This window comes from Papio anubis, chromosome 10 (genome assembly GCF_008728515.1).
Source record: "Papio anubis isolate 15944 chromosome 10, Panubis1.0, whole genome shotgun sequence".
Lineage (NCBI taxonomy): Eukaryota > Metazoa > Chordata > Mammalia > Primates > Cercopithecidae > Papio > Papio anubis.
Genome location: NC_044985.1, coordinates 123,157,481 through 123,180,797, shown reverse-complemented (window position 1 = coordinate 123,180,797; position 23,317 = coordinate 123,157,481). Strand labels below are relative to the sequence as shown.

Sequence of the window (23,317 nt, the reverse complement as noted above, 5' to 3'; positions counted from 1 at the left end):
CGCAAGCGCTCCAGGGAGCTGGAGATGAAGGCTCACTCTGTCCCTGTCAGGCAGTGTGTGTTCCGTGCTTTTATTTCAGTGTGCGCTGAGTGTGGGCTGTCCTTTGCTTCTCCCCTTGGTTTTTCTCCTGGGAACCCTGATGCTGGGTTTTCCAGCGTAAGCACATCAGGAGTTTTGTTGCTGGAGTTGGGTAATGGCTCAGGCCACTCTGTGAACTGGAAAAACACATAGCTGCAGATACAGGCTTTTGGGGATAGACAATAGATGGACCTCCAGAACCCGAGTGAATTCCAGAGGCAGTAGCAGCAGTAGCAGGCTTGTCTGTGAATGGGTAGGGTCCAGACGTTTCTTCTGGAGAGCTCGATCCTCCAGTGAGTGGTTGAACTGGAGCAGCAGTCTTCAGCCAGCAGGGAATGAGGGGTGCCGGCACCGCTGAGTTGTGCTGTTGGGTTTAAGGAAACCTGAGGGCCGTTGCTGAGTGCGTTCTCTTTCAGCATCCGCCACGGCTGACTCTTCAGCATTCCCGCTGGCTACCCAGCATCTGCCCTTGTGGCTGCGGCCCCGCCCGCCCCTCCCTGGCCCCTACTTTGCTGTTATGGGACTGGCGAGCTCTTGTCCTCCCGCCAGCATCATGGCTGTCTCATAATCTGGGGACAGCTCTTGGTACTGGAGGGACCAGAGAGAGCAACCCAGACGCCACACCTCCTCCAGCTTTGCGTGTTCCTGGGCGATTGCAGGGAGGGGCAGACAGTAAAGAAGTGAACAAGTCAACAGGCTGGAACCCACATGGGTACAGAGGCTAGAGGAGGCCTTTGTTTCAGTCTGCTTTTCTGTTTTTCAGATTAGAGTTTTTCCCAAATGTTTGGTGATCCTGGCTGGCCAGCATCTAAGAGTGAGTCTCTAACAAGCTGGGCGGGGCATGTTGACTGCTTATCTTACTGGCCAGGTGGCAGGCAGGGACCTGATCACTTCCTGGTGGTCTTGGATGCCACTGCCTGTTGTCCTGTTCTCTTAGCCCAGAGAGGACCCTCTCAGCTCCTTCCTGGAGTCCAGGCCTGGCTCCCACAGCCTCTCCCCTTGGCATGTCAGCTCTCACTGCCCCTGTTTACTGCCCATGCTGGCACTCCTGCCCTCAGCCTGATGGCACCAAGCCTGGGAATTCTGGGGGAATGGGATTGGTCCCTCCATGGGGTGCTGAAGGCATGAGGGCTCACATGCTCTTTGCAGATCAGCCTTCCCCAGGCTGTTTGGCCTTCACACCAGCCTGGCTTCAGCAATCTGGTCAGCCAGCCCCCGACTGGCTTCCAGAATTCTATGGCTGCTGTCTGCTTGTCGGACCTGTGTTTTTGGAGAGATTTATATCTTTTTTCCTTTTTTTTTGACTGCTTTTAGAAAGGGGTTGAGGGAGTAGGGTCAGTGCCCTCGCCTGTGTTCTTTACAGGAAGCAATTCTTTAAATGTCAAGAGGGAAAAGCCCCCCGCCCGCCCAGCTCAGCCAGGAGGCCGTGGGTAGAAAGACCCTTTCAACCAAGTCTCACAATTAAGGTCAGAGATGATTTTGGCTCCTAAGAATACTCTTAGAAATCTAAAGCATCCCAGTTCACATCACTTTTATCTGTTTCTATGTAAAAATACTTATCATTGGATTTGCAGATTGAAATTTTAGTGAGACGAAGCATCATTTTCCCAACCTTCCCATCAGTCATGTTAAAGCAAAGTCTTTAAGAGCATTTTTCATACTTAAGGGATATTTTCTAAAAAGTGACCCTGTGCTTTTGATGAGATGGCTAAGGAGAATGGAACCCTTTGCACCTTCACGCTGAAGTCTCGATTCCGCATCTGCAGAGCGTGAGACTGCTCTCGAGGAAGCCCCTCGGTGACGCGGCGTGCCGCTGCCTCTGGTTTGTTTGTTTTTGTTTTTTTTTCGGGGCTTATTTTTGAAAGCAATGGCATGATCAGTGATAGCAGTCCTTGAAGACATTTTAAGATGCTGGATTCTGGGGAATATGTTATATGGCTGGAGAATGTCTGACAGCTCAGTGAAAGCAAAGTGGAAAAGTCACTGCCTGGGATTTAAAGCTGTGTCTACAGCTTCAGCTTTTGAATCACTGGGTTTAGAAACCACAGCCCTTGCTTCAGACAAAGTCCCAAGAATTGGAGTCTGGTGTTGGCTGGCAACCATATCATTCACGTTAAGCCAAGTGAGGTGAGAAACTGATGGAATGGAAATTTCAAATGCAGATTCCTTTGATGTTTCTTTTATCTCAAGATAAAACTCAGTGCTGTGGATTTCTTCATCCTCATATGACTAAGCCGAGTCAAGTTGCATGCAGGGGCCTGGACCAACCTGAGGACCATCACCATTAGCAACCAGGACTTTCAGCCCCCAGGAGAAGCATGCGGCAGGGCTCTCAGGAAGGGCAAAGCCTAATTCTTTCCAGCATTCCGGAAGCTGACTTTTATACTGCTTAGTGATTTTGTATTGTGAGGGCAATAATTCTGTTTATACTATTTAAAAAAACAGAATGAAAGAAATAATATATTTCTCTGTCAGACATTTTTATTTAAATTTTGAATAGGTCCGTTTAAAATGGAATGTAAGTGAAACTTTTTGTGAGAAAGTGATTTTAGATGCATAAAAGCTAGGTGATTTTACCACACAGTCATGATCCTGATTTGCAGGTATTGTAACATTTAAGATTGCTTCATCCAGCTTTCACATACTGTCCAATAAAGCAGGACAGGCCAACGTCCACCTTCTTTTAGGATGGCGTGTGTAAAGGACCCTCGGTGTTTGTGGAATGTGTTTTCTGTGATCAGGTTCATGCCACAAATCCTCTTTAAGAGCAGGCCGGCGAAGGAATAGTGCCTTTTCGTGCTTGTCTCTGGAAGGTGCCCCAGGAGCTGGTTGGTTTTCACTGGAGGGGGTTCTGGTCTCATTCGCATTCCAAGCGCACATCCCAAGTGGGTTATTGTATAAATGTTCTTATCCCACCTGTTGAGTGTCCTCTGTCACCCGGAATTCTGAATGGTAGGATTTTGTGCTGTCACTCTGTCCCCTAAACTGGTGTTTCCTCCTTTATTATGATAATATAAAGGGGACCTTGTATCACAAACGAATCACTTTTGGTGGAAGAGGGGCAAGACATTTCCCTGTACTGGTTTAAGCAGGGCCAAGCTCCTGCAAGGGAGCCCCAAGCCCTTGTGCTCACAGGCCAGGTAATAAATGCACGTATTTGTAGTAAAGCCATTCACCACTCCCCAAAATGTAACACTGAGAATAGGGTTTATCACTGAGTTACTTTCTTTAAAAAACTAGTTTTGCCGTGTAAGTATGCTTCCTCAATCAGCATACGGTTTGGATTTGCTTTTCCAAGCTTTTAAAAATCGAAATCATACTCACATGGTTTTCTGCAGCTTACTTTTTTGTTTGTTTGTTTTAACTCAACGTTGTTTCTAAGATTCATTTACGTCATTCCACATGGCTGGGATTCGTTCACTTTCACTGCCGGATACAATCCCACACTCTCAATATTCCACCGTTTATCTGTTGCTCTGTTGATACTTGGGCCGTTTGTAGTTAACGCTGCTATAATGAATATCCTTGTACCATTCTCCTTGTGTAGACGTGCAGGAATTTTTCAAGGGTGGCTGTACCAAGGAGAGGGCTTGTTGCTGGGTCCTGAAAGCGAGATTCGGCTGTCTATGAGAAAGCCCACTGTTCTAGAAGGCTCCTCTCATTCATGCTGCTGCTCCCACGCCCCCGCTCCCTGCCTCTCCACCCGCAGTTGGGTTGGTGGGTGTAAAGTGGGGTCTCCGGGGGTCTGATTTGCCTTTCCGGGCTCACTAACATGGTCCAGCATTCGATCCTTTGTTTCCCGTGCCGCCAGGGTCTTCTGTGAAAAGCCCATTCATACCTTCGGCAGTTCTTTGGAATCCTCTCCTTCTGGCGGCTTTATGGGAGTTACTTACGTGTTACGGATACGGGTCCTTTGTCAGTTGATGTGTTAAAGCAGCTGCTCTGAAATTCAGTCTTCCACTTTTTAAGGCTGTCTAAGGAGCAGAAAATTTTAATCTAAATGTAGTCAGAGGTAACAACGTCGTATTTTGTCATAAGATGCACTTTTCACATCTTGAGTTTTCTATTCCAAGGATGTTTTCCAATAGTGTCTGCTAAAAGTTTCAAGATTCTGCTTATCACATTTGAGTCTTAATCCACGTGGAATCCGTTGTGGCCTGTGGTGTGAATAGGGACAAATCCCATCTTTTTTTTCCCCGTAGAATAGTAGGATAAGCGTTTGTCCCAGCTGCATTTGCGGAACACCCTGTTTTTCCACAGTAATCTGCAGAGGACCTGCATCTACCCTCTTTGGGACCACCTCAGCTGCTTCTCAGTCCTTCTTCCATGTAGTTTTATGATCAGCTTTGAAGATCATGAACTACCTTGCATTGGACCTGTAGCTCAGTTTGGAGAGAATCAGTATCTTCAGAATAGTAATCTTCCTGTCTTTGAATACGACTATCTTGCCATTTATTTAGACCATTTAAAAATGTCTTTCAGGGCCAGGCACAGCGGCTCACACCTCTGATCCTAGCACTTTGGGAGGCTGGGGCGAGCGAGTTGCTCGAGCTCAGGAGTTCAAGACCAGTCTGAGCAATGTGGCAAAACCCCATCTTTAAAAAATAATAGGGGCCGGGCGCGGTGGCTCACACCTGTAATCCCAGCACTTTGGGAGGCCAAGGCGGGCAGATCACGAGGTCAGGAGATCGAGACCACGGTGAAACCCCGTCTCTACTAAAAATACAAAAAATTAGCCGGGCGTGGTGGCGGGCACCTGTAGTCCCAGCTACTCAGGAAGCTGAGGCAGGAGAATGGCATGGACCCAGGAGGCAGAGCTTGCAGTGAGCCGAGATTGTGCCACTGCACTCCAGCCTGGGCGACAGAGTGAGACTCCGTCTCTAAATAAATAAATAAATAAATAAACAAACAAACAAACGCAAACTAGCCATGCGTGGTGGTGCACCTCTGTAGTCCCAGCTACTTGAGGGGCTAAAGTGGGAGGATGGCGCAGGAGGTGGAGACTGCGATGAGCCATGATCGAGCCACTGCACTCCAGCCTGGGTGACAGAGTGAGAACCTGTCTCAAACAAAGAAAAAAAGTCTTTCAATATATTTTATAACTTTTATCCATAAAGGTCTTTCTCGTTTTTTGTTAGATTTACTTCGAGGTGCCTTGCATTTTTTTTCTTTTTTAATATTAGGTTTTCTGCTTGCTGCAGTATATTGAAGTGGAATTGGATTTTTGTGTTGATCTTACCTAACACGGTATTACATTTCCTCATTAGCTCTGTTAACTTCCCTGTCATTCTCTTTGCAGGTGGTGGGGGTGGGAGGAGCTCTGTATCAGCAGTCTCAGAGTCTGGATCAGGAGTTGCGTTCCCTTCCTTTGTGCCTGTATCATTACATCAGCTTTTTCAAGATTCACCATTAAATGCAGTGTTTGCTGGGGCCTTTTAATGGATACTCTTTTTTGGTTAAAGAAGTGCTCTTTTATTTCTAGTTTGTTAACAGCTTTTATAATGAATAGTTGGATTTTATCATATACTTATTTTCATTCTGAAGATGATCATAATTAACAGTAAGTTGGATTTATAGGTGGTTTGTACATAGGTTGCTTTTCTTATGTTTTCTTGCTTTTCTTTTGTTAAAACACCACGTGTATTGGTCTGCTGTCTTTTGTATAGACTATTAGATTAAGCTTGCTTATAGTTTACTTGGGACTTTTGTGACTTTTATATATAAAAAAATATAATAATTATATATTTATATATTATATAATTATGTTATATAATTATAATTATATATTAATCATATAATATATGTATCTTATACATTATATTATATATTATGTTATATAATACATTATATATTATATATTATATGTTATATAATACATTATGTATTATATATTATATATAATTCTATATAATATATAATATATTATAAATTATATTTATATAATATATAACATATATAAATTATATAATAACATATATAATATATATTATATATAAATTTTATATAAAAATTGCATATAAAATTTTTATAAATTATATGTAAATTATATATAAATTTCTATATATTTAATATAATAATATATAATATATATAATTATATATACAATATATAATAATTATATATGCCTCACAGGCTGGTCTCAAACTCCTGGGCTCAAATGATCCACTTCCTTCAGCCTCCCAAAGTGTGGGATTGCAGGCATGAGCCACTGGGTGTGACCAACAGCCGTATTAGTTATCCAACAAATTCATTCTTTCTTCTCCTTAAAATTCTTTCGGATGGATCCCGCCCCAATCTGACCGCTGCTTTGGAGGTGATGCGCTTTATTCCTGGCAGTTAAGGTGAAACGTTACTGTATGAGCTTAAAATGTCTAAAGTTCCCATTTTATGTCCCTGACGTCTGCAACGCGTGGGTTACAGACACTTTAACACTGAGCGCCCCTTCCCCACTCACCTCTTGCTGTTCTCCACTATTTAAATTGTCCTTTGCTTCAACCCCACAAGTTAGGTGATCTTCTTCCTTCTTTCTTCTTCTCCCTCCCTCCTAGTCCTCCCCTCTTCCTCCCCTTCCTCTTCTTTCTTCTTTCTTCTTCTTCCGGTGTTGTTCAGATGAAGTCTGTTTAGATTTCTTTCCGTAGTCCCCAGTTCCTTGCTCACCTTTTCTTCCTCCCCTTTTTTCTGCCCACCTTCATGTTGTTGATCCTCCCCTGAAGGCTTCCTGGTGAGTTTTTTAAACTTTCTTAGTTTTCAGTCTGGTATATGTTTATATCCTGTGCTTTCTTGCAGAATAGCTTCCCTGTGAACACGATGCTAGCTTGACAGTGGCTTTCTCTTAGTTCTCAGAGGCTCACTGGCCCTGGCTTCTGTGACTGCATCTCCTTTGTTGGATAATGTTGCCCATATTGCAGGGTCTTCTGAACTCCGTCTCGTCAGTCTGCCATTTCACTTTGAAGTTGTCTTGATTCCATTTTGCTTTTTCATGCATGGTTGTGCTTTCTGTGTCTGTAAATGCATGTCTCCCACCAGTTCCGGAAAATTCTCACCCATCTATCTTCAAATATTGCCTTTCCAGAGTTCTGACAGTACGTAGAGGTTTGCAGCTCAGAGCACCCACTCTGGAACCTGAGTCTCTGGCCTAAATGCAGGACTTGCCACCTGCCAGCCATATGGGGTAGGGAGACCAGGCAGGAAGGATGAGTGCTTGTAGGAATTCAGTGCTGAGGGGCAGAGGCGGCTGGGGAACAGGGGAAGGTCGGGGAAGGCCCTAGCAGTCAGCTTTGATGACAGGTGAGGTAGGGAGGAGCACGGGCACCGTCCCTGTGACATTCAGTTAGCTCTTTGACCCAGGTAGCAGGGGTTAGCTCTGTTGGGGGCAGTGGTGACCCTAAGAGGCTTTGGTGTCTGAAAACGGAAGGTGGCTTCAGAGGCCCGTGTTCGGTCTCAGCACCTGCCCTGATAGGAGCTCTAGAGGACAGACTTGGGGTGCCCTCTGTCCTGGAGGGTTGGATGCAGGGTTGAAAGCTAACCCATTCCCACGGTCTGGCTGTTGAAGGGTGAGAAACGGCAGACTCTCCATGCCAGGCCTGGAACGCCTGGTCCATCCCTAAGCCCTTCCTGAGCACACATCAGTGGGGCAGCCCTCCATGGGCCCTCTCTTTCCTGAAAGCAGGGGTTCTTGGGTCCGCGTGGGGGTTAGCAGTGCAGATGGCAGACTGTAAGGGCCGGTTTCATTGGACATGATCCAAATCAGAGCCCTCTGCTCATTTCCCTGGAGCCCATCGCAGCCTGCCTGCCAGGTACCTGCTGTTCCTGACATTCTGCCTGGGAAATCGTGTCTGTGTTCCAGAACCCTCTGCAGTACAGACACCTTCCCCATGGAGCCCGGTGTGTTCAGGCTGCCTTTTCTAATAAAGCCCAGGCCGAATCACTGCTGCCTGACCTGTGGGGGCCATGGCCCAGGCACAGGGGCCGCTGCATCGCGGTCAGCATTGTGGTCAGCTGTCTATCTGCAGTCACTACACCTGCACAGCATGGGGACGCCGGGACACAGGCTGCCAACAGGATGCCCTGCGCAGAGAGGAGCTCGCAGGTTCACAGAAGCCACCGGGATAGATGCTTAGAAATGAGGACTCCTGCTTGACACAGGAATATGCAGTTTACCTAAATCTGCTTCGTTTTTTGAATTGTCTTCCCTTCATTCTCCTACACTATGAAGAGCTTTTTATTTCCCTTGGAAGAGAGAGAGCTCGATGGGTGCATCGGACCCGAACTCCTAACCCGGAGCTGTGGGAAGGGCACTGAGGAAATGAAAGCCAGTGTTTGTTTCCCTCTCTGCACTGGAGAACAAATCAGCTCCCATTTCCTTGGTGCTTTATGAAGCTGGAGTGTTTCTGAGTCCTATTCGAATCCCTTGAAGCTGATCATTCCATTTCAGTGTCATGTCTGTGTTAGTACCTCGCAGTCCCTCATCTCTACTGCTTTGCGTACAGGTTTTGTAGAATGCGGAAGCCCCGGCCAGGGCTGGGGGTGAGGGATGGGGGCTGCAGTGAAGTCTTTCTCTACTGGACTATGGGGCAGGGATGGGCAACTGTCTGTGGTCGCCTTGGCAGTCACCACACCCTCCTTTTACAGAAGACAGTCAGTCCGCGGGCGTTCAGCTCATGCGTGTTTGTAGAACCCAAGTCTGCTTCAGTTACAGCGGTTCACTTAGAGACCACAGGACTCGTGCTGGTTAGTGATCGTGGAGGGAGGGAAAGGCAGGTCCTTTGGTTTCCTCCTTATATCCTGAAAGTGTAATTTTTGTGTTTTCCAATGAGCCTTCTTGGCTTCTAGTTAGAGTAAAAAATGGAATTTTCTAAATCTGAGCACGGTCCAACGTGTTTCTATCCTTGACTCGTGTGTGAAGCTGACATTGATTTTGCTAGAACAATTCTATTATTAAAAGGGGACAGGGAGGATTCTTCCCAGGTGCACCTGTGTCCACCTTGTCTGTGCCGGGAGGGCGCCCACTTGCTGGGGGTTTGGAATCTCCAGGGCTGGGCGTCCACACTGGACTTGCTGAGCTCTTCCCCTTGGTGTTCCCGCTCTCGCTGGAACAGTGGACAGGTCAGGCCCTCGACCTTCTTGTGGTAGCTTCTGCCTGCCACCCTGTGGCACAGGAGCCCTGCAGGGCTGTGTGCCTGTAGGCTGAGGCTCCACTCAGCGCTGCCAGCATCCAGGAGTCTGGGTTTGCTGCCTGGGCTGTGCTGCGCCCCATAACCTACATCCGGGTACGGCGATCAGTCGGCTCCAGCTCGGGCGGCGTGGACGAGCCCTTCCTTTCTTGTCAATGCTCTTTGCCTTCCTGGTGTTCAACTAATAGGACATGCCAAAACCTGCAGCCCTGCGCCCTCCTGGACACACTTGTGGGCATCCTGATCACTGGGTTTATCATCCTGCGTGATGGAAATCTTTCTCTGGGCCTGCTGTTTTGTCCCAGAAGTGTGTGGAGCTCATGAGGCCAGGGGGTACAGCTCCACCGAGGAAGCCTTGCCCTGTCTCTCCTGGACGGTGATTCTCCACGTTGCATGGCCCTGTCACCGCCACTCCCACGCTGACAGTGCGTCCTGCTCCCGTGATGAAGGCCAAACCACACCCATGCCAGCCCTTCTCCCAGAGCTCCTGTTGCCCTGCAACAAGCAGGCATCCTGCCGTCGCCCCAACAGATGGAGACCAGGGTACCTTCCCCAGAGTCACCCTGCTGGGTCTGAACTCACACCCCACCCAAGTCTACGCCCCGTCCACTGCCCCGCTCTGCCTGTCTCCAGGTGTTACCTGTATCTTCTCCTCATGTCTGAAGTCCACCCTGGAAATTTGGAGCGACCAGGTCTTTCTATCTGAGTGTCCTGTGAGACAACCTAAAAGGAGATTCTGGGTGGAGATTACTCGGATGAGGCTTTCCTTGCAAATACCATCCTACTGTCTGGTGTTGGAGACTGCAGAGCTTCCTGATGTAGTAGTCCTCGTCTTACGCCAGTGTCCCCTCAGGCTGGTTCCAAGGTTGGTGGTTGAGGTGAGGGCATGGGGACAGCCAGCCCTCCAGCAGCACCCTGCTCGTCTTCTCCATCAGAATGTTCTCGGGTCCAGCAGACCTGGAGAAGGCCTGGGATGCTGGAGATGCCTGCAGGGGGGTGGAGGCTGGGGGAAGATCCTGCCAACTGCAGGGACCACCCTTCTCCGTGGCATAGATTTGGGCTGAGTTCATACCTTATTATGCATGCCTCTACTTAGACTTTTTCTGCCAGTAAGAAAGCAGTTTGAAAACGTAGATTGGGAAGGTGCTTTGAGTTTGGTAGAAGTGAAAGCTGATTTACGTAAAAACAAAAAAGAGACAGTGGAGTAAAATGCACACCTGGTATTAATTGTAGCTTTTTATTTTTAGCAGCGAAAATACTGTTTGAGGAATGTGTCGTTTCCGTCTCTGTGCTCAGCAGGCTGGGCTTGGCCAGGCTTCCCCTCTCGTCACCTGTTTTCCTGGTGCTGTTGGGAAGGGAGGTGGGGCCTGGCCGTGCCCCTGGGGCTATGTCTCAGCCTTGAGCAGCTTTGCGGGAGCAGATCCTCGGTTGCTGCCACAGCCCCAGGAGCTTTTTAGGAAGAAGTGACTTTATTCACGGAGAGCTTTGGGCTGTAGGCTCTCAGTGAGTAGTAATTACGGGGAGGCCTGGCCTTTGGTCAGGAATGAAACCAAAGCCCAAGCCACACAGAAACGGCCGAGGGGTCGGGCAGGCGCCCTGGTGCTGGCTTTGGAAGACCATCAACTCCAGAGCAGCAGTTCTCAGGCCTCAGGGGTGCCTGGGTCTCTATAGCAGGATAGGACCCAGGTCCTCTCATTGCTCCCGAATCCCTGTGTTGCTGACCACACCCAGCCTGAGGAACCCCCCTGGGTGACCTGTGCGCTCCCCACAACACTCCTTCAGCCCCTGATGTTTCCTGCAAGACCAGCCTCCTCTCACTGCTCAGCCTCAAGTTAGGATGCCAGGGTTCTGGTTTGCTGTTCATTGATGTGTGGCCCTGGGCAAGTCACTTACACTGTCTGTACATCAGCTGCCCACACCTGTCAAGCGGGGTGTCCCTTAAATGAATTAATATGTCAGCACTGAAGGCCGTGGGCCAGAGTTCACCCCAGGCCCTGTGATTCCCTAGTAGTGAAGAGGACAAGGAAGCAGGGGAAGTTTCCCGCGTGGGCCCTCTCCCGCCTCCTGCTCGAACGAGCAGTGTCCTCTGCTGCAGTTCTCAGAGAGCCTGAGGAGCTTCACCTCCCTTCTTTTCTAGAAGACTAAAGCGCAGCGCCGTGCAGGCCTGGCCATGTGCTGCAGCTGCCTTCATTCTAGAACTCCGCACCGGGAACGCAGCTCCGAGCACGGGGTAGAACGCAATCTGCCCGTGACGCATCTCTCTCCTGTCCAGCTCCGCACTGAGAAAGGCTCCTCTGTGCACATCCAGGAATGCCACTGTGTCTTCTGTCTGTATTTATTTCTTTACATTTTGATTTCAATGGAAAGCAAAATACAAAACACCCTCTTCTTGCACCATAATATTTTTTATTTTTATTTTTCAAGCATAATTTAATTTATAGTGAATTGTTAACATAAGCTTTTGTCTTTGGCATTGCATATATACACCTAAATGAGATAAACAGAAGTGGCATATAAAAACTCACCCACATATGAAGCCCCAAGGTAGGGCCACTTAAGTTATCTATGTTATCTGCAGAATATTTTAAATCTTTACCTGAAAGAAAACTTCTACCTTCGCTACCTCGTCTCTACTTTGCGTGCGTGCCCCTCCCCACCATGGTAAATACAACAGTTGCAATTCAGTTAAGAACACTGGGGGGGAAAATGACATCGCATATAAGTCAGTGTTTGGAATGGGCCTCGATTATGACGGTTCAGGCCTTTGAATATCAGTTTCAGCGTGAGGTGCTCTCCATAGCTCCAAGGAGGGATGGCAGGTCAAACACACGTGTCCATCCCTCAGAAAATTCACAAAAACGCCAGTAAAGATCGATAGTTTGTAAGTCCCAATCCAATAACAGCGCTTACCCCAATCTCCAGACTGTGGTCTCTAAGACTGTTTCCCACAAAAGGGACCTACACAGGGGTCAAGAAATGTACGGGAAGAGGACCGGGCGCGGTGGCTCATGCCTGTAATCCCAACACTTTGGGAGGCCGAGGCGGGCAGATCACAAGGTCAGGAGATCGAGACCATTCTGGCCAACACGGTGAAACCCCGTCTTTACTAAAAAAAAAAATACAAAAAAAATTAGCTGGACATGGTGGCAGGCGCCTGTAGTCCCAGCTACTCAGGAGGCTGAGGCAGGAGAATGGCGTGAACCCTCGAGGCGGAGCTTGCAGTGAGCCGAGACCGCGCCACTGCACTCCAGCCTGGGGGACAGAGCAAGACTCTGTCTCAAAAAAAAAAAAAAAAAGAAGAAGAAGAAATGTACAGAAAGAGCCCAAAGCATCTCATAGCGGAGCCGGGCACTCCTCTCGGAGAGCACTCGCAGAGTCTGGAGGACCGCCCGGGCCAACCACGGGGCTCCTGCTCATCACGGACAGGACCGTGAGCATTCGTAAACAGTGACTGGAAAAACACAGCTTCCTCACTGCTCGCGTTTGGAGGACGCCGCGAGACCCACTCACAATTTTCGGACATGGGCAAATTGAGGAAGAGAATCAAGCATGACCCTGCGTTTCTCATAAGCACCGTTTATGAGAGTAACAAGGTAGTTGATTTTGGATTCCTTCCCGTTATAGAAATGGTCCTGCTAACACATGGAGAGGGGCTGATGGGACTCGAAGAGCTCTGTTTTTAACCCTGATGAGAGGATCCAGGCAGTGATCATTTCGAGCCTTCGCAACACAAAAAAGCCACCCAGAGACCAGGGACTCGCCTTAGGTCTTGCTGGGAAATCTAAGCTGCCTCTGACCAGGCCTCCCAGTGAGCGCCCAGCTTTCAGAAGAGCGGGGGACAGAGCCTTGCTCATGCACACCAGGGTGTAATCAGCAAAGTGCAGATGGCCCAATGTCTTCGGCTAATAAATTATCGGGGGGGAAGGGGGGGCGGCAGGAAGCAGGAGGTTGGGGGAAGGGCTCTTAAAAGATACGTTAGCTAATTACAGTGTATTTGGATCTTGATTTGAACAAAATATTAAAAAATGTTTATGAAACTATGGGAACACTTTCTGGCTACTTCATAATATTATAGACTTGTCCGTTTATTTGGATGTGTTGGCATTTGATTCGGAAGTCTTCCTGGATAAGATGCTGTGGTGACTGGAGCCTGCTTCCCTGTAATCTAGAAGGTGGGGAAGTGGTGGGTGAGCAGAGGACCTGAGATCGACTTGATTACGCTATTCTTCATGCTTTTGTGTATTTTCGGAATTTCTCATGAAAGATAAAAATATATATTCCAGAGAAAGGTCATAAGCTCACAAAGATGGGGAGAACAGAAGAGGGGCGATATGAATGAGAGTCTGGCAACTGACAGCAGGTGACAGAGTCACAGTGATTCAGCAGACCCAAAAAGCAGATCTCAGCCAACCACGAGGAGCGCTGAGAACTCACCAGATGGAAGCTGCACTGCCACAAAGGGGTGCTCTCCAGCGACTGTGACCCTGAGGGTCCCTGCGTGGGGACATGAGCAAGCTGAGGATGTGAGTACTGTAGCAAGAACGGGGGGCTAGTCACTGTGTCCACAGCAGACACTGAGTAGCGGGTCCCTCCCTCGGTACACTGAAAGCCCAGCCCTCACCCTCCAGTCCCAGGATGGAAAGGCGCCTCTGGTGGACAGGAGGCCAGCCCTAGGGGAAGATTCTCTAGGCACTAAGCCAGGGGGTTCCTGATGATGCCACCTTCAGTCACCCTCCGTGAAGCCTGGCATTGAGAACAACACTGTGCCCACAGCTGACAGGTGGTTTTTGTGCCTCCACTCACACTCAGCAACATATAACCAGGGGCGACCAGGCACCTGAGGGGAGGCTTTTGCAGGGACAGTGGAGAGCAAACAGAGACTCCACAGGGAAAAGAAAACTTGTCACCAGGCTTGGTGGTTCAGACCTTCCCAGCACTTTGGGAGGCCACAGCCGGAGGATCACCTGAGGTCGGGAGTTTGAGACCAGCCAGGCCAACAGGGAGGGAAGAGAGGGAGGGAGAGAAATTAGCTGGGCACGGTGGCGCACACCTGTAATCCCAGCTACTCAGGAGGTGAGGCATGAGAATCATTTGAACCCGGGGGGTGGAGGTTGTATTGAGCCAAGATTACACCGCTGCACCCTAGCCTGGATCACACACACACACACACACACGAAAACTTTTAGTAAGGTATCATTACTATCTTCGGAGACTAGATAAGATATTTTATCCAGGAAATACGAACAGGATGACATTAAAAAAAAAGAATATCCAGGGTCCATTGTCCTCTGAAAATGGCTGTTTCATTTGTCAGAAACACAATAGCAGAGATCATGAAACCTCAATTAAAAGGTTAGAATATACATTTAAGGAGATAACATATGAAGAAGCGCGTAAGACAAAGACAAGGAAAACAGGGAGCATGGACAAGACCGCGTGTTGTTCTGGGAGATCCCCGACTCAGGGGGTAGAAGTTCCAGAAGGAACGCATGGGAAAAGGGAACCTCAGTGAAGTCCTTCAGGGAGGCCCCCCGACGGGAGGACGGGAGCTGCCATCTCCAGAGGACCAGCCAGGCACCCAGAAGTGGGTGCGAAAGGTCTCAGCAAACCACACGGCTCCAAAATTGCGGAACGCTGGGGACCTGGAGACCTTCTGACACCCGGAGAGAGACATCGAGTCACACACAAGGTCCAGCATCGCGTGGCACCCATGTTCCTGACATACTGAGACAGGAAGACAACGGAGCTGTGCGTTCAGAATCCCGAAGGCGAAGGATGGTCTTCAAGCTGGAATTCTATACCCAGCCCAAGTCAGGATGCATGAAGGGAGAATCGATACGTTTTCAGACGTGCAGAACTTACTCCTATGCCTCCCTTTTTTAAGACACAGCTGGAGCCTGAGTTCTGCAGAATGAGAAAATAAACCAAGGAAGAAGATGACTGGGACAAAGGAAATGGGAGACTTAAGGTAGGGCAGAGACAGAGGGAATCCCGTGGATGGGTCTGGGCCCATCCAGACCAGCAGCAGTGCACACAGGCGGTGTCTGGACCAGCCTCACCAGACTGCCTGCCTCGCTGCCTAAATCTGAGGACGCAACACCCAGCCCCTAGTCTGTGCCGGACCTCTCTTGACCACGTGGCCCTACTGTCTCCTCCTCGCCCCACTGCCTCGATTCCCCAAGGTCACTCATTGCTCCTGGGGGGTCTTCTGCCCAGCTCACACCTGAGGGCTGGAGGCGGCCACTGTGGAGGGCAGCTCACCCCCCAGACCACACCTTCTGGCACCTGGTTCTGGTCCACATGCCTGCCCTTCCAGATGATAGGCGGGGTGCACTTGGTTTCCTGGGGGTCACCCATGGCTTCACCCCAGAAGGAGCTCTTGCCTCCGTCCCAGAAGCTGACGGCAGACTCGGACTTGAGACTGTCCTGTCCCGGGAACCATCGTCAACCCCTCCTTCCACTGCACTGGTGCTGCTGCCTTCAGTCTTCAGAAAGATGTCATCATCATAGCAAAGCAAGAGGACACTTAACAAAGTCAGGATGTTGCTCACAGTGGGGGGTGCGTGTGGTTTGAAGGGACGCAGAGGGTGACGTTTGGGCCTTGTCGGAGTGGAGGATGCACCGGTGTTGGTTTCGTTACTATTCTTTTACTAAACATACTTGTTCTTCAGCATGGATGGCACACTGCACAATAAACAAAGGGCGAAGGACACTGTAGCTAAGTCATGCATTTCTAATGTGCTGTCTCCCTCCTCTTCTGTCCCGTCCTCTCTCTTCCCCCCACCCCCACACACAGGCAAAATGTCAGTGTAAGAGGAAATCATGGTTACATAGTTGAAATATCTATTATTTTTCCCTTGATTTGAATGAGTCATTCTTTACTTGAAGAGACCCTAAACGTTGACTGTGTTTCCTAAAGAATAGTGCCTCTTTTTCTTCCGTATCTGTATGATGGCATGAAATCGTGTCCTGAGAAGAGGACCTAAGCATGTCATGGAAAACTAGTGTGCTTCTTTATGAACATTTATTTTAAAAGAGAGACTAACAGATTTTTCTGTTTGTGATTGAGAGTTCATTCACAGCACACTGACCATCTCCCATTGTACTCTGAATGCGGCCTTTGTGCTTTCACTGACGTCAGGAGTCTGATTGTCTTAGTATGTTTCTCAAGGCACAACCTATAAAAGCCATTTTCTGTTCTACCATAGAATATTCATGAGAATACAGACTTTTTTGTTTTGATGCTGCATTCTTTAAGTAGAGAAGGTTTTATTGTTTTCTTCAGGGTGCTTTGGGTCAAAAGCACCAGCAGCTTCTGTTGGGAACTCGTGGCATTTTGAATGGTTTTTGATACAGAAATAGCACAAGTCACGTCTAACACAGCCGCCGGCGCACGAATGCGTGAATGGGATTGTGTTTCTCATCTCCGCAGCTGGTGTGTGGGGCCAGGCCTGGGACGGCTTGGGCCCCATCCCCACCCACCCGGCTCCCAGGATCCTCATCGGGAAAGAGAAGCCCTCAGGAGCCCTGGGTAGGTCTCCTTGCCCTGTGAACATTGAATTTGTGTTTTTGAATCCAACGTAAACACAGGATTGTCTTCAGAGGTGAGCGATGGCCGTGGCTGGAGGTGCCGTATGGGATGCAGGCACGTGCTGCTGTTGATTTTCTCTGCTCTGCTCTTAGCTTACTTTAGCAGAGAGTGCAGTTTCATGTGGCAGTCTGGTAAACCAAGGCAGTGTGAACGTCCCTTCCCCACACTGAGTGCAAATGCAGGAAGTGCGGTGGTGAGAACAGCGACGGCATTCTGCTCAGTGGTGCGCCCGACCCCCCAGCCTCGGCACCCACCGAAGCCCCCTCTGGCTGTACCGTGCCAGCGAGTCCAGGCTCCTTCTCAGCAGAAGGCGACTGTTCTGCAGGGCCCCTCGCCTCCCTGCTTCTCAGTGGACCCGCACTCTTCCGTGTCCATATGGAGACACGCATCGAGCTGGAGACACAGATCTGCGGGGAGTGACTCGCCTCTCACCAGCACTGCCAGGGGCGGATCAGCGCCAGCAGCTTCCAGCATACACTAAACTGCTGGAGAAGCCGGCGTGGCTGGAAGGAGCCCTGCCTGCCTGCCCTCCTCCTCCTCCGTTACCGGCCTTGGCAGCTCTAGGGTGACCCAGCAGGGGCCTGGAGGAGTAAGAAGCAGCTTCCCAGCTGAAGGCCGCATCATCCTCTCTGTGCTCTCACAGAATGGAAGGTTTTAGCAGAAAAAGGAGTTTGTAAGCGACATTCAGAAGATTTGGGCAGCAGTTTCACGCCCCGTAGGGTCCTGTCTTTTGGGAGTGGGGAGTACTGGGCTAGGCTGCTCACTGGCTGTTTCACAGGTGGTGGAATTTAAGAGCAGACCTGGGCTGTGCTGTGACCTGTCAGGTGATGCACGCACAGGAGGTTCAGCTGTGTGCCTGTGAGGAGGGCAGGAGCGTCACCCAAGCCTCAGAAGAGAGTTCCCCGGCAGCGGCGTGGCGTTCAGCATGTTCCATGTCTGGCTGTTTTATTGTGTCTCAGTCCAGTTGACAGACTCCTTTTAAGATGAAATTTGAATCAATTTGCAGAACTTGTACAAATCTCCAAGAAAACAGCTTAAAGAACAGATTAAAGAATGAATGCCTTAGGAATTAAAGCATTAATAGGTCTTGAGCAGACTGGATGCAAAGATGAGTTGTACAAAAAAAAAAAAAAAAAAACAAGCAGCCCCCTCCATCCCACCAGTACCGTATAGGTTGTCCAGATGAGGCGACATGCAGGGAGCGGTTCTCACTTTCAGAGGGCGCTGCCTGTCCTCCTTGGCATCCAAGCGAGCGCATCTCCTCCACGCTCAATGGTGAATGCTGGCCAGCATCCCTGTGAAGAACCTTGTGATCATTTTCCATTTCTGAAAACTCCCAGGTGGTGGGGGCCCTTGGCCCACATCAGCATTGACCTGCCGGGCTCGGATCTGGCTAGGTGCCTGCGCTGTAATGGGAATTTCAGTACATTGAATTTTGCCTCTGCCCCTGATGAAATAGCTTCAGTGGCATTTGCATCAAGATCACGTTAGTGTCATCTCTGTTAGATGCTTGGGAGCAAACATGAACTTGGGTTTCCTTTTAAGATGTCCTGTGATTCCAGATTCAGGGGAATCTGAGAAAAGTTTAAAGAAAGAAAACTCTACTAGGCCAGCAAACAGTGGGTGTGCGGAGCCTGCCCTGCCTTCCCCACTTCGTCCTGAGAAGCTGGGTCTTCCCTGGCACCAGAGTTGCTGCTGCTTCCCCTCGCGCCCTCGGCTCCTCTCCCAGCCCCAAGCCTGAGTGACACTCTAAGATTGCAGATGGTGGGCTGGTCTCTGGGCTCCCCCATCCCCATGACCCTCTACCTGCACCCGGACCTCTGAGTCCTTGCTCAGGCAGTCCCTGCCCTCAGTGAGATGCAGCCCACTGTGGGCCCTTCCCTAGGCCTGCCATCAGCTCCTTTGTTCCTCGGGGCCCCAGCAGCTGCCCTGGGCCCGTACCCACAGCACCTGGCACAGAGCAGGAGCCATTAATGTTCTTTCAGGAGCTGAATGAGGAGTAGATACACGGGCATGTCGTGTTTTTGAAGTTAATAAAAACAATCCCTTAAAAGTTGTTTTATGTTCAGTTTTTAAAGAGATTAACACCAGACATTTGCAACGTTGCCCTCTCCCTCCATCTGTGAGAAATTAGAAACGGAGGGGAGACACACTAAAGCCAGCAGCAGGTCAGGCTTATGCCTAGCGCCTGTGGTGGGACCCTGTTTCTATGTGGGACCTTGGGTCACAGCAGTACCTCTTATAAGCAGGGGTCCCACCCATGCCCCCACACAGGGCCAGCTGAGGCGAGGTGTGGCAATAACCCAGCTTCTAAGATGCAACACCGCGCAGTTACTTATTCTCTGTGCTTATTTGTTGAAGCTAAAACGTCTCTGTTTAACCAAACAAAAAGAATATGAGAGACCAGTTTCACCTGCAAATATAGACATCAGCATTCTAAATAACATGGTCGTTGTTCATGTTATTTTGTTTTTCTAACTTTATCCCTTCCTAGAGATAAATGCAACTTTGTTCTTCTAAATTATACAAGTATATGCATTCACTGGTGAATTCACCGTGGATGTTGACTATGTAACTTAAAAGAACAAAGTTGTGTTTATCCCTGGAAAGCACAGGCCAGCTCACCTGAGGCGCTCTAGGAAGTCACTCTGCAGGGCACTGGTCCCAGGAGAACCACATGCCAATCACAGCCATGAACGCGGAAGAGGGAACCGGAACCTAACAGTCATTCACGAGACTGTGTTTTCAGGAAAGTGTTTAGCACCGCCGTGCTTGTGAGAGTCGGACCCGTAGCCCCCAGTGCCCACAGCAGGGAGCCCGCCAGCTGAGTCTTCTTCAAGAAGCCAGGCCCCGTTCTCTTTTCTCTGAGTTTGCGAGTTTGCTGACTTGGCTCTCCTCCCTGCCTTTCATATACTTTATTCCTTAAAAGAAAGTCTGAAGCAAATGTAGGTGAACACTGGTGTTTCATAAAACTGGCATTGCTTGCATAGTTTTTCCATTTTGCTGTATTTTGTCATAAAAATGATCAGAAAAGGGAAGAAAGGAAATGAATAGGGTCCAGTCCTCACCCATGTGTGGGGTTGGGGGGTAGACCCCTGCTCCCTGCTCCTGCACATAGAATAGTCCTCACCCATGTGTGGGGTGGTGGAGGATGGACCCCCGCTCCCTGCTGCACATAGAACAGTCCTCGTCCACGTGTGGGGTGGGGGGGTGGACCCCTGCTCCCTGCTGCACATAGAACACACAGTTTATGTGTGTAGATTCTTCTCACATAATAGCAAATGAAAACCTTTTACTGTGTCAAAGTTGACACCCAATTAAAAACTAAATACATGCATTTTAAAAGTTGGGGGTTGCACCAGGAGCTCAGGTGACTGCAGCTTCCGTGGCTAAGCGGCAGCCCAGGGGATCAGAACCCCAAGCTCCGGCCAGTGCCCAGGCCTCCCCCAGAGCATTTCCCACCCTTTTCTCAGGAGAAGGCTAAGTCCTGGGACCAGGACCTCCAGTGGTTTGGAGACAAAGACAGTGTGGGACCTGCTGCCTGGACAGTGACTGTGGAAATGCTTTGCACTGAGGGACAGCTGCCACCTATGGGCTGTTTCACCCAAATCGGTGGCTTTGAGACTGTGGAGTGCAGGTTTTCCTAGGAACTGAGTTACAGACAAGGCCTGGTCTTAGGCCAGTCCAGAGACAGGCTGAGTGTCAGGGTGAGTGTGGGTGGGCTGCTGTCAGGGAGGCACCCGGACAAGGTCATGCCCAAAGGTGCTGACCCTGAGGGGCGAGGAGCTCTTTTCTCAGCAGACCTCTTGTTGGCTCAGACACCCCTCTGAGCTTGAGACCCTCCTAGAGGGCAAGGCCCCAACTTGCCACTTGGCCCAGGTCACATGAATGTTGGTTATGGGGAGCCCTGAGGGGTGGGCCTATGGGAGGGGAGCAGGCAGGCTGGGCTCTCACTTAACTCTCAGTGAAGTTTTCGGCAGAGCCACGTGTCTGCGAAGTGACACTAGGATGTCCCTGGGCTGTGCCAGGAGCAGTGCTGGCTCAGAGTGAGTGCCCACACGCATTGCATGCTTTCAGAATAGGGACCTGCCGTAAAAGGGGTACGCACGTAGGGCTGTTTGTGATAATTGTAATTTAAACCTACCCTTCTTCCTGTGTTACTTTTCTCACTTTCATTTGGTATTGATTTGTAAGTGATGAAATTGATTCAGCTTCTGTTCCTCATCAAAATTACTTGTAGCCTTTTCTCAATAGCACATTAGTACAGGGCAGAAAATCCATTTCTTTGCGAGGTGCAGAAACGCATGCCCAGAGGAACGCATTTGTGCCAAGAGCCAGGAGCACGTCTCGTTGGCTGTGTCTGGTAAACATGTTTTCCAAGGGGGCACTTGTCTCACCATGGAAACGGGCTCCGGGTCTCGAGCGTCTGTCTGGACCACTTCTGGGGCACACACTGTTCTTGTGGCTCTCACAGAGCAGCGCAGTGGCTTCAATAGGAGAGGAGGAAGAGGAGCAGAGCAGGCGGTCTTCCTAGCTGAGGGCTGGCGCCCGCTCTTTTCCTTGGCCAGCCAGAACCTTTTTCTTTATTTTTCTCGTTACTGACTTCTAGAAATGACGTCAGCAAGGCCTCCGGGCCTGTAGTGGGGTCCTCTGAGAGCCAGCCTCCCGGGGAGGGTGGAAGAAGGAACAGGGATTGTGGAGTGTGTCCTGGTCTGACCTTCCAGAGGCTTTTGTGGTTTTTGTCCTTGAGGAATGGGCCCCAGAGGCCTCTGAGTCTTGCATTTTGAGTTTGTTGGGCCAGAGGGGGAAAGGGGTGGAGGGGTATCTAATCCTCAAATGTCCACAGGCCCCCCCGTGAAGGTGGCTAGTGTGTTGGTCAGGGGCTCTGGGGTCCGGGGACGGCTGAGGGTGGCAGTGACCGGCTCTCCTGCTTGTTCTTCTCACAGTGGATGTGGCCACGGCGCTGCCTCTACAAGTGGCCCCCTCGGCAGTGCCCATGGACCTGCGCCTGGACCACCAGTTCTCGCTGCCTGTGGCAGAGCCCGCCCTGCGGGAGCAGCAGCTACAGCAGGAGCTCCTGGCGCTCAAGCAGAAGCAGCAGATCCAGAGGCAGATCCTCATCGCCGAGTTCCAGAGGCAGCACGAGCAGCTCTCCCGGCAGCACGAGGCGCAGCTCCACGAGCACATCAAGGTGAGGCGCGGCACGCGTGGGTGCGGGTGGGCCAGGCCTCCGGCACCCTGAACTCCCGTGACTCCAGGCCTCTGTCTCTGCGGCGTGTGCCGGGGCCCCAGGCATGAAGCGAGGTTCCTGCAGGAGGCGACAAACCGCGGGCAGCACTTCCGTGTATTACACGGGATGTGGTGCTGAGTGGGAATAGCGGTCTCAAGTCATTGTGTGGAAGCATATTCCAAATAGGAAAAATGCTTATCACCTAATTTCATCTGAAACGTGCCCAGAAATAGAAAACCTACCACAGGGAAGAAGCACCAGAACCTTAATGATCGTTGCTGGGAGCTGGATTGACAAATCTGTGTGGTTTTTTTTCTTAGGACTTCTCTATATTTTCTGTTTTCTCTACTAACCTTTTATAACTAGAAAAAGATAATATTTTATTTTAATTTAAATACAGTAAGGAAAAAACAAAGACTTTTTTGGTACTTACTCTCTACGAATATTTAATCTGATACCATGTTTTAAAATTAAATCAATTGGAAATATGTACTAGTGATATGTAGCAAAGTTATGTAGTTGGCAGGCTAGTTATGATATCTGTGATTATAATATGCTGTCACTGCATTTAAAACCACTTAGAGCAACACTGTCTAATAGAAATATACATGAGTATATTAAAATTCCACCAGTAATTTTAAATATTCTAGTGGTCACATTAAACAAAGTGAAAAATCCCACAAAACCAGATTAAGTCATGTATATCTGTGTAATAAAATTACTCCAACACTTAGCAGTTTAAAATAGCAAGCTTGCGTTATCTTGCTCTGTGGGTCAGGAATCCTAGAGCAGCTTAGCTGATGGGGTTTCCCATTATGTTGCTGTTAAGATGTCAGACAGGGCTATGGTCTCATCTGCAGGGCTGACTGGACTGAGGCGGGAGGAGCTCCATTCAGGCTCGCTCTCATGGCCGCAGGCAAGAGGCCTGAGGTCCTCGTCCACAGGGCTGCTCACAGCATAGCAGCCGGCTTCCCAGAGGGAGCAACCCGAGAGGAAACCTGGCCAACGTGGAAGCCACAGGGTCTCTCATGGCCTGATCTGGGAAGTGGCAGGCCGCCACCAACACGGCTGCCGTTGTTGTTCTTGCTAAGTCTTGGCAAGTCACTGGGGCCTAGACACAGAGCATGTCTCCATTCAGGCCAGCTGCATTTTGAGCCACATGTGGTTCATGGCACCTGTTGGACAGCAAAGATGTAGAGCATCAAAAGCCTATGACCATATGCTACCTGCTGCTTCTGAGATGCT

At 49.6% G+C, this 23,317-nt stretch overlaps 1 protein-coding gene across 20 annotated transcripts in view; it reads left to right on the top strand.

Moving 5' to 3' along the window:
• The window catches only part of HDAC4 (histone deacetylase 4), a 298,215-nt gene that overhangs the window by 134,978 nt on the left and 139,920 nt on the right, over window positions 1-23,317 (top strand). For all 20 annotated transcript variants that reach the window (XR_004176678.1, XM_031651658.1, XM_031651660.1 and 17 more), the window contains one exon: window positions 21,789-22,033. Coding sequence is in view for 19 of the 20 variants with exons in the window: in XM_031651658.1 (XP_031507518.1) it covers window positions 21,789-22,033 (245 nt within the window). In the remaining variant the exon portion in view is untranslated. The remainder of the gene's footprint in view (window positions 1-21,788; window positions 22,034-23,317) is intronic.